This window comes from Protopterus annectens, chromosome 10.part0 (assembly GCF_019279795.1).
Source record: "Protopterus annectens isolate FY-2018-M chromosome 10.part0, PAN1.0, whole genome shotgun sequence".
Classification (NCBI taxonomy): Eukaryota; Metazoa; Chordata; order Ceratodontiformes; family Protopteridae; genus Protopterus; species Protopterus annectens.
The window spans coordinates 1,519,961,793-1,519,973,334 of NC_056744.1; the positions used below are offsets into that span (position 1 = coordinate 1,519,961,793).

Consider the following 11,542-nt stretch of genomic DNA (forward strand, 5'->3'; position numbering starts at 1 on the left):
GGCCAACCATGGTAAATCAACATTTCCAAATTGACGGTTTTGGATTTTCGCTGTAACGCTGGTTCACGCAATATGTGTCGACGTTTATGGATTCGCTTAAATGGACTTTCAGTCTTGTAATAGGGGCCCATATATATATATATATATATATATATATATATATATATATATATATATATATATATATGTATCTAGTCATGGTCTTCAAGACCCCATTGACTTTGTCATGCCACTTGCTAATCTGAACAAAATTATTGTGATACAGACAATTTCTATTTTTTTATGACACTTCACATAAATCTATTAGTAATCTAGCTCTCTTTAGGAACAGTCCAATTGCCTTTATTGGATTATGCCTTTCAGATAGTCTACTGACACCTATGCAGAATGGTAACAGTAAAAGCAAACCAGTATACAATAAAAAGCGTGCAATGTATTTCAGGACTTGTTACAGTAATATGCAGCAAGCATGCCTACTGCACAGTGGTGAGACACTTTGCTGGTCTTATTGATCTAATTGCTTATCTTTCAATGTGTGATATGGAATATGGGAGTCTGTTAGTTTGATTGAATGACCAATCTGCCCTCCTAACGGGATAGCCTGCTAATTGTCTGTCTTGGTCTGCCACCGCACTGGGGCTGATGCCTCTCAACATTTACCTTCAGAGTTACAGATAAAGCAAAAAATGGAGAAAAGGCCTCAAATTATGCATACTATTAACTTAGAACTTCTCAAATAATTTCCAATATTAGGAGGGATATACTAAAATTATGAGGATAAGTTAAGAGTGTCCATTCAAAGTCAGGACATTTGAGAGGTAATGGTCTGAGCAAAGGATTCCTTAAATAACCACATATAAAGTGCAGTAGTTCCTTACTTCCTACCAAACACATTACACAAGTAATCAGCCAAACAGGGAAGAGAGTCAAGAGTACATCAACAAAGTCTCTAGACAAGGATTCAGATAAACAGTTGTGTCTATTAGAAGCTGTCAGGAGCTATGTGTGATACATGGTTCTATGAGCCTGATGAGCCTGGGCTGTTGGTGAAAAAAGATTTGTGATAAAAATAAATAAAATAAAACAATAAAGTGCATTTGCAGTTATTCTGTTCTCATTAGTGTGTGTGTGTGTGTGTGTGTGTGTGTGTGTGTGTGTGTGTGTGTGTGTGTGTGTGTGTGTGTGTGTGTGTGTGTGTGATTATGACAAGAATATTTGCAGTAATAAATTTGTTCATGCATTACATGTTTGGCTGGTTAAATTCAACAACAGAAATTACAGTCGGTCAGTCTTAAAGCTGTAAACATGGCTTAGCTTTGGCATACATTGCAGATTGTGGATAGGAAATGTAATTTAAGTGAAAAATACTGCATTGTTTTCTTCTTTTTAGTAAAACATTAAGCATGACGGCACATTTTGCTTATAATGAACATGTCTACATAAACACCATTAGTATATTTTGTTCTAACTCTCATGAAGCAGTATTAATGGTTCTGAATTTTTACCATCTTCGTCAGTAGAAGGACTAAAGACGGGATATAGTTTTTCAGTAAAAGTGCCAGTGAAGGTATAAATATGTGAAGCATTATCTGCACTATAAAATGACACCCTTCCATCCTCATAGTCCAGATATATTCTAATCTTCTTCTCATTTGGTGATTTATAAATTCTATTTTTTTCTGCATTTGGAACAGTATATATTTGTCCATATTTCAGTATCAAAATATAATACCCATGTTGTGGTTTTGCTAAGACATCCCCTTTCCTCTTACAAGACTCTGTGACCACACCCACTGCCCAATCTGTCTTATTTCCCACATTAATATCCCAAAAATGCCTCCCTGATGTGAATCCCACTGATCCCATCACAAGAAGTTTAACATCAAATCTGGCAGGGTTGTCTGGGTAACGCTGCTTCCTTGAACTGTACCTCACGCTGGTCTGATCATTGGACACAATGAGATTAGGATGAGCTGTGTTAGGGTCCAGCATCACAGGAAAGGGTGCTGCAAAATAAATGAAAACTTATGTTTGTAACATAGGCTGTATTAACAAAACAAAGAGCAACAGTTGTGCAAACAACAGTGAAAACGTAAGTACTCATATTGACAAGACTTTCAGATGGAAATACATTTATTTTAAAAAAGAACTAATGTTTCATTTCACACTTTGACAGTTTCATCACAGTTATAACATTAAACTGCTAAACTCGATTCTTCTTTATGTAAAGGAAACACCTCAAAGCATCCTGTACAACACACACACACACACACACACACACACACACACACACACACACACACACACACACACACACACACACAAACATACATACAAAATAATTGATTTTTTTATCTACATGCATTTTGCCTCATACCCGACAATCATCAGCCTTCTCCAACTGGAACTTAAGCCAATTCATTCCCTAAGGTGGATCTCACCCTCAGATACCCAGCGGTAACAGCTGTCTGGAGACCACCATTCAGGCAACCATGAGAGTTGTTTATGTCCTTGCTGATACTGAGGGCATTTGTACTTGCTTTTCCTAACCCCACTGCTGTGTGGAGGGACATACAACTCATATCACAGTGGGAATATACATTGCCTTATCAGGTTTTTACCACAGTCAGAAAATCCTTCTATATGGCCCAGTTAATTTCCAAGGGAATATCTTCAAGATCCAAAGAAGTCATCCAGCCACTGTAGTCTTCCCATATCAGACAACTCATTGACTACAACGTCCACTTTGGTGTTTACAAATTTAAGCATATCATTCAACTGGAAAAGCCCCAAAGCTTTCTAACCAAGAAAATTAAAGGTCTTAAATCTTTCAACTTCCCTGATAGATTAGCATGACTCTCCCTACATTTAGTTGCCTGCAGGCTGCTGAGAGGTGACCTGTGTCTTGTTTTTTAAGCCATGAAAAACCCAGTCCTATTTGACATCCTGTTTCTTCACAAAATCATTTGAGTCTACAAACACTCACAAAAGGAACTTAAATCAACATCAATAAATAAATAAGACTCGTTGGAGAGATAGGTTCCTAACTCAGCATATTCCTAGTATATGGAGTAAGTTAACACTAAAGGTCAAACAAAGTACTACGTTGGCTACCTTTAAGGGTAGTCTTAATGACTGGATGGGTAGATACAAACTTATACCAGGGTTATCATGTACAGTCCTGCTTGATTTGGGGAGTGATCACTGTTTAATGCTTGGAAATGGCAGCAAGAGCTTTTGAATTTGTCTGATTAAAGGTGTATATGGCTAGGCATCTTATGGTCCCTGTGATTGCTTGCCAAGTATGTTCTTATGTTCTGTTATGCAAGACCATACTGCCATGCAATTGCTTAAATTGCTTAGTGAAGGCTATCATGCAACTATGGCTTGGTGGACCATACACAAAATCCTTGTTTGCAAACCCACTCTCTTCCTCTGAATGGCTGCTACAGCCCTATGACTGGCTATGCCTATGTCTACTCTGTCAGCTCCATCAAACACCCAAATTGCTAACTGAATTTGAGTCACCTTTGCCACGGTCAAGGTTTTATCCCTGTATGCTACTGGGTTGGCTATATAAAATGTATTTATCTGTTTAGATTTTCAGAAATTAATCTTGAGTCATAAACGTAGCAAAGGCACTGAGGGATCAAAATGACTTTACATGGGGACATTTAGATCTACTTTAATGTTGTAAGATAGTATTTATATGCATGGCATTCAGAAAATAACTGTAAGGACAATCCTATTGCATCTCCTATCTAATGGAGATGTAGTCTGATATCTTCCCCATACTTCCCCTATCTTAATGAGATGTAGTCTGAAACCTGGCCTCCTACTTCATCCACTCTCTTTAGGGACAGTCTGAAACCTATCTATTCAACAAAACATGGACCTTATAATCTGCATAAAAAGAAAGAAAAAAATTAACTAGCTAAGGCCTGAAAATCCTTTAAGTACAGTATGAGCCATATGTAGAAGATATAAAAAAACTTTTCTCAGTTTTAAGTTTGCTTACAGTGAGCACATAAAATTAAAGTTCATTTTCAAATTAAAGAAAGCAAACATACTTTTTCTTAACATACTTCCAGTTACTTCTAGTTCAGATCTGTGATTTAGACCACATTTAAAGTATCTCAATGAAACCCAATATTCCTAACTGTTCACAGGCTTAGTATTGCAGCTCTGGTAAAGAACTGCCTTGCAGTCTCCAAATGCAGCCACAGTAAGGTTTCTTGTACTCCATCATTAAATATAAGTAACACCACAACACGATCACAACCTCAGAGACACCTGCCACAAAACCAAGCCTTGGAAGAAAATTCTTTTATTCCACCGACTAAGCGCTTTCACCATAAATGGCTTCCTCAGAGTCAGTGTATTACAAAAAACATACTCATTTTATACTCTGTTAAACTTAATGACATCATCACATTACTCAATAAAACAATTAACTACTCCCATTGATCAACTAATTAATCAATGTTAAACAATACAACTCTAAAACTCATTTAAAATTCTCAAAAAACAACTTCACTTGTCTGTTAAGAATGAAATATACATATATATGTATAAAATGCACACTACAGTACCTAATAAAATATTTTTCACAATAATAATAAACACATTCATTATATATAATACTAATATTTCATTGAATTTAATTTGTTAAATTTCATTTTATTTAATTTTATTCTATAAATTGTGTAATTATTAATGAAATTGTATTGTGTGTTATATGATACTAGCCTTGAGTTTCAAAACTGGTTTTATTGAAATGTAGTCATTGATACCAGGGTATCTAGTGGCATTTAGTCTAAACTGCCACATAGTTTCTAATAATGCTACCCTGTTTCCTATATCACCCCCCTGTTCTAACATTACTCTGTCTATTACAAAAAACACAAACTTTTTAAATTCCTTACAATTGGTGCTATGAATGTAAAGTGCATTGTGGGAGTCCTTGTTTTTGATAGCTCTTAGATGTTCCACCATCCTGTCACGTAGCCTACGAGTGGTCATGCCTATGTAAAATGCTTCACAGGTAACACACAAACCACGTAAACTATGTTCTTTGTGTTGCAGTTACATTTCCCAGGGCAAGAGCAAAGAATACCCCACCCTTTAACACATAGGACCTTCTGCTATGTACCTGCAGCTTCTGCAATGACCACACTTGGACATTCTTGATACCCTACTTTTTTCTTCACTTTCCAAGATACCTTTCAAGCTGTTCCCTTTACTGTAAACAATCCTTGGATGGGCACCCAAGATGCCCTTAGTGGCGTCACTTAAACAATACTCCCACATCCCTTGCAATGACTTAACTATTTCTTCACTTCTCTCGTTAAATTTCAACACAAAACATGTTCCTGCTTTTTCCTTCTTTTGTCCCTCTTGGTTGATTTCCAATACATTTCCCCCCCATAAAATGGGTGAATATGAAGAACCTCTCCGTTTGTACACTTCCTTTTTCAATCTCAAAAACAACTTCAACGGGTAACCCCTATCCATTAACATACCTGTCAACTTAAACATCTCCTGTTTGAATATACTTTCCTCACTAACTAATCTGGACAATCGCACCATCTGCCCTTTTGCCACTCCTTTTCTCTGGTGGAATGGGTGGCAACTTTTGAAATGTAGAGTGAGTTGAATAACTGTCCTTCCTATATATGGAACTAGTTAGACCTTCTTCTCCCTTGACAAGTGCTATGTCCAAATAGTTGATACTATCCTTCTTCCACTGGAAGGTAAATTTCAAAAAACCAGTGGTTTGGTTTAAATAATCAATGAACTCATTTGCCTGGAGTTCATCACCCTTCCATAGAATAAGCAAATCGTCTAAGAATCTGTTGTACAAAATTATATTTCTCCATAAATCTTGTTGGAAAGATAAAGTTCTCTCCCAGGTCAAGAGAACCAAGTTAAAAAATAGGGCACACCCTAGCACCCATGGCTACACCAGAACATTGCTGAAATGTCTCCCCTCAAATTTCAGGAAATTGTTCAAAGAACCGTTTCCATAAGATCACAAATTAAAGTTGATCCTATCCTTGTCCACTTTCTTACTAGTTACCAAACTCTCACGGAACATATCAAACCTTCCTTGTGTGGGATGGTGAAAACAAGTTGACCACGTCAACCGTTAAAAACTGTAATCCCTGTAATCTTCCTTCCCACAACCCTAAGTCTTTCAAGGCAATGCCAAGAATCTCTAATCACATGTGGCACTTCCTCCAACACCTTTTTACACATAAAGTCCACAAAGGATGCCAAAGGTTCAGTTTTAGAACCCTTGGCTGCTACAATGGGTCTAAACTGCAAATTAGCCAAACCTTTGTGGACCTTAGGAATCCCAAAAATGCTAGGCAGAACTGCGTTCTTAACCATCAAGTAGTCATACTCGGTTTCAGAAATCATACCTTGAAAGAGGGCATCACACAAATATAATTCAATCCTTCTATAGGCAATATTAATTTTGTTTCTAGATACCCTCTTGTATGTTTCATGGTCTTCCAAAATCGACATCATACATGCAATATAGTCCACCTTGTCCATCAAAACCATTCCCCCACCCTTGTCCGGTTTCATGCACCTGATGTTACCTGCTTTCTGAAGTTCTTTTAACAACAACCTTTCTTGTGTACTTAGGTTGTCAACCAAAGAGGTGTTTGGATTTGCAAATCTTCTAAACTCAAAATCAACAACCTCTCAAGAGCTGAAACCTCACTACATGGTGGAGGAATAAAGGTGCTTAAGCCTTGAAAGGATCTTACAGCTAGAAGTTTCAATGTTATTTATCACCTTTGTGATTTTCATGAAAATACATTTCTAAGTTTAGTTTTCTTGTGAACAGTCTCAAATTGACTAACAGTTCGCTATGTCCAACTTAAAGTTGGGTACAAAATTAATACCTTTCGTAAACAATTCAAAATAAATATCATCAATACTCTTATCTGTGTAGTTGTATATAAAATATTCACTCTTCTGTATAACTTGACAAGTCAAGTCTGATTCACTACCTGCAAAATTGTTGTAGGGCAAGTTCAGGGTAGATACTTCAGATGCAACATTCACCAACTCCCCCTGCCCCACCTTTATATTGTTGTCAAACAAAACAGTCAAGTCAGGTTTCTCAAACACGTTGTTAACTTGCATAACCTCACTATCTTTTTCTATTTCTTTCTCAGTTTCAATTTGTTTCTCAGTTTCAATTTGTTTATCTTGTGTAACAAAATGTACCCCCCCCATTCACACCATCAATTTCACCTTCTGATCTCAAGTGGTTGAATGTTTGCGTGTGTAAAGGTAACATAGTACAATCACTGGTCATCTGAACCAAAGGAACAACATGACATGTTTCCCCATAAACATCATTGTTACAAGAAAAGCCACAATCTGTTAATACTGCACATACTGTTCTTCCCTCCCCCACCCCCTGCGATGTTTGTCCGTAAAGGTTGCCTTCTGCACCTTGCTTTGTAACCTCTTGGACGGCGTGGCCCCATGGGTGGGTCAAAAAAAATCAACTTCTTCAAGAACCGTCAACACAGTCTCCACTCACAGCCCTGATGTTACATTGACTTGGTCAAAGTCACACTCATTGTCATTGGTAAACCCATTGTTCCCCTCCTGTTCTTGGTGACTGTAATTGGAGTGAAAATCACCCTGTAGCTGAATTTACCTGGTGGGTAGCTGTGTTGTGTTTATAATCAGCTGTATCCTAGCCAGTTTTTTGACTTTAATTGTCACATTCTTGTTCACAAAACGATCAAGCTTTCTGAGAACATTGTTGAACCGAGCCTCTTGTTGAAAAAATAATAAATCCGAACAAATGTTTTTGTGCAACTGTAAAATTTCTTCTCTAATAGAGAGTAATTTTTTGGTGTTATTTTTTATGATAATGTCTAACATTTCAAGTCCCGCCCTGTCAAACAAGGCAACAAGCTCTGTATATTCTTCCGTACCAAACTCAATACCCATAGGGAGCTTCCAAATTTTAAGCCCTTGGGTGCCAGGTTAAATCTTTGGATCGAGCAAGAAAAAGATTGTCTAATTGTACAGCTTTATATTTGGTACATAATTTTTCATACCTGTTGATCTGCTCTTTGAGCGACAAATTGTACTGCATGCTCTAAGCGTAGAAGCAACCTTCCGATCAGTTAGTTCGGGTTCTTTGAACCATGAAAGTATATCTTCAAAACAAGCCTGCGCCTTCCCGTCTCGGACAAGCAATTCGCTGCTCAGATGGTAACACCACTCTCCCATTGAGCCGTCGAAAATCCTTCACGGTGTTAGCAATAACATCGAACAAGTAACGGAACAACAGACCTTTGCGGCAAACTAGACCAGTGTCAGATAGTGTAACTGGAACAGCAGACCTTTGCCCTGACGGCAAACCAGGACCAATAGTACCCGAACAAACAGTCCTCTGCCCTGAAGGCATATTAAAGCCTGAAACGACCGGGGAGTGCAAAGTGTAAAGCTCTACCTCAGAGCCAGTAGGACTGGAAACACCCGGTACCTTGTCGTTCTCACACATAAGAAGCAGCTTACTCACAGCAGCTAAAATCTCTCTAAGAATAACCTCCATGTGGCCCAGTAGAGTATGCAAAATGAACTGAGGCAGAATCGAATGACGACTTAAAAAACTCAAAGTTCCCAAAACAGGGCAAACCAGCAATTGAAGTAACACCACAACACGATCACAACCTCAGAGACACCTGCCACAAAACCAAGCCTTGGAAGAAAATTCTTTTATTCCACCGACTAAGCGCTTTCACCATAAATGGCTTCCTCAGAGTCAGTGTATTACAAAAACCATACTCATTTTATACTCTGTTAAACTTAGTGACATCATCACATTACTCAATAAAACAATTAACTACTCCCATTGATCAACTAATTAATCAATGTTAAACAATACAACTCTAAAACTCATTTAAAATTCTCAAAAAACAAGTTCACTTGTCTATTAAGAATGAAATGTACATATATATGTATAAAATACACACTACAATACCTAGTAAAATAGTTTTTCACAATAATAATAAACACATTCCTTATGTACAATACTAATATTTCATTAAATTTAATTTATTTTGTTTAATTTCATTTGATTTAATTTTATTCTATAAATTGTGTAATTATTAATGAAATTGTATTGTGTGTTATATGATACTAGCTTGAGTTTCAAAACTGGTTTTATTGAAATGTAGTCATTGATACCAGGGTATCTAGTGGCATTTAGTCTAAACTGCCACATAGTTTCTAATAATGCTACCCTGTTTCCTATATCACCCCTGTTCTAACATTACTCTGTCTATTACAAAAACACAAACTTTTTAAATTCCTTACAATTGGTGCTATGAATGTAAAGTGCATTGTGGGAGTCCTTGTTTTTGATAGCTCTTAGATGTTCCACCATCCTGTCCGCGTAGCCTCTAGTGGTCATGCCTATGTAAAATGCTTCACAGGTAACACACAAACCCGCGTAAACTATGTTCTTTGTGTTGCAGTTACATTTCCCAGGGCAAGGCAAAGAATACCCCCACCCTTTAACACCGTAGGAACCTTCTGCTATGTACCTGCAGCTTCTGCAATGACCACACTTGGACATTCTTGATACCCTACTTTTTTCTTCACTTTCCAAGATACCTTTCAAGCTGTTCCCTTTACTGTAAACAATCCTTGGATGGGCACCCAAGATGCCCTTAGTGGCGTCACTTAAACAATACTCCCACATCCCTTGCAATGACTTAACTATTTCTTCACTTCTCTCGTTAAATTTCAACACAAAACATGTTCCTGCTTTTTCCTTCTTTTGTCCCTCTTGGTTGATTTCCAATACATTTTCCCCCCATAAAATGGGTGAATATGAAGAACCTCTCCGTTTGTACACTTCCTTTTTCAATCTCAACAACAACTTCAACGGGTAACCCCTATCCATTAGCATACCTATCAACTTAAACATCTCCTGTTTGAATATACTTTCCTCACTAACTAATCTGGACAATCGCACCATCTGTCCTTTTGCCACTCCTTTTCTCTGGTGGAATGGGTGGCAACTTTTGAAATGTAGGAGTGAGTTGGAATAACTGTCCTTCCTATATCTCCCTTGACAAATGCTATGTCCAAATAGTTGATACTATCCTTCTTCCACTGGAAGGTAAATTTCAAAAAACCAGTGGTTTGGTTTAAATAATCAATGAACTCATTTGCCTGGAGTTCATCACCCTTCCATAGAATAAGCAAATCGTCTAAGAATCTGTTGTACAAAATTATGTTCTCCATAGCACTTGTCAAGGGAGAAGAAGGTCTAACTAGTTCCATATATAGGAAGGACAGTTATTCCAACTCACTCCTACATTTCAAAAGTTGCCACCCATTCCACCAGAGAAAAGGAGTGGCAAAAGGACAGATGGTATGATTGTCCAGATTAGTTAGTGAGGAAAGTATATTCAAACAGGAGATGTTTAAGTTGATAGGTATGTTAATGGATAGGGGTTACCCGTTGAAGTTGTTGTTGAGATTGAAAAAGGAAGTGTACAAACGGAGAGGTTCTTCATATTCACCCATTTTATGGGGGGGAAATGTATTGGAAATCAACCAAGAGGGACAAAAGAAAGAAAAAGCAGGAACATGTTTTGTGTTGAAATTTAACGAGAGAAGTGAAGAAATAGTTAAGTCATTGCAAGGGATGTGGGAGTATTGTTTAAGTGACGCCACTAAGGGCATCTTGGGTGCCCATCCAAGGGTTGTTTACAGTAAAGGGAACAGCTTGAAAGGTATCTTGGAAAGTGAAGAAAAAAGTAGGGTATCAAGAATGTCCAAGTGTGGTCATTGCAGAAGCTGCAGGTACATAGCAGAAGGTTCCTACGTGTGTGTTAAAGGGTGGGGTATTCTTTGCCTTGCCCTGGGAAATGTAACTGCAACACAAAGAACATAGTTTACGTGGGTTTGTGTGTTACCTGTGAAGCATTTTACATAGGCATGACCACTCGTAGGCTACGTGACAGGATGGTGGAACATCTAAGAGCTATCAAAAACAAGGACTCCCACAATGCACTTTACATTCATAGCACCAATTGTAAGGAATTTAAAAAGTTTGTGTTTTTTGTAATAGACAGAGTAATGTTAGAACAGGGGTGATATAGGAAACAGGGTAGCATTATTAGAAACTATGTGGCAGTTTAGACTAAATGCCACTAGATACCCTGGTATCAATGACTACATTTCAATAAAACCAGTTTTGAAACTCAAGGCTAGTATCATATAACACACAATACAATTTCATTAATAATTACACAATTTATAGAATAAAATTAAATCAAATGAAATTAAACAAAATAAATTAAATTTAATGAAATATTAGTATTGTACATAAGGAATGTGTTTATTATTATTGTGAAAAACTATTTTACTAGGTATTGTAGTGTGTATTTTATACATATATATGTACATTTCATTCTTAATAGACAAGTGAACTTGTTTTTGAGAATTTTAAATGAGTTTTAGAGTTGTATTGTTTAACATTGAT

General features: G+C 37.2%; 1 protein-coding gene across 1 annotated transcript; it reads right to left on the reverse strand.

Moving 5' to 3' along the window:
• Positions 1–1,222: 1,222 nt before the first annotated feature.
• On the reverse strand, positions 1,223–8,596 carry LOC122814326 (E3 ubiquitin-protein ligase TRIM39-like). Its single transcript, XM_044086913.1, has 3 exons — positions 8,212–8,596; positions 7,026–7,226; positions 1,223–2,006 (listed from the first exon to the last, which is right to left on the reverse strand). Exons 1-3 carry the CDS (start codon positions 8,594–8,596, stop codon positions 1,465–1,467), a joined length of 1,128 nt encoding a protein of 375 aa, XP_043942848.1. The 3' UTR covers positions 1,223–1,464.
• Between the last annotated feature and the right edge of the window lie 2,946 nt (positions 8,597–11,542).

Coding starts and splice junctions, on each gene's coding strand:
- LOC122814326 (XM_044086913.1), bottom strand. CDS start 8,596: ATGGAGGTTATTCTTAGAGAGATTTTAGCTGCTGTGAGTAAGCTGCTT. Junction 7,227..8,211: donor TCCGAGACGGGAAGGCGCAG/GCTTGTTTTGAA, acceptor TTGTTACACAAG/ATAAACAAATTGAAACTGAG. Junction 2,007..7,025: donor GCCCTACAACAATTTTGCAG/GTAGTGAATCAG, acceptor TTTATTTTGCAG/CACCCTTTCCTGTGATGCTG.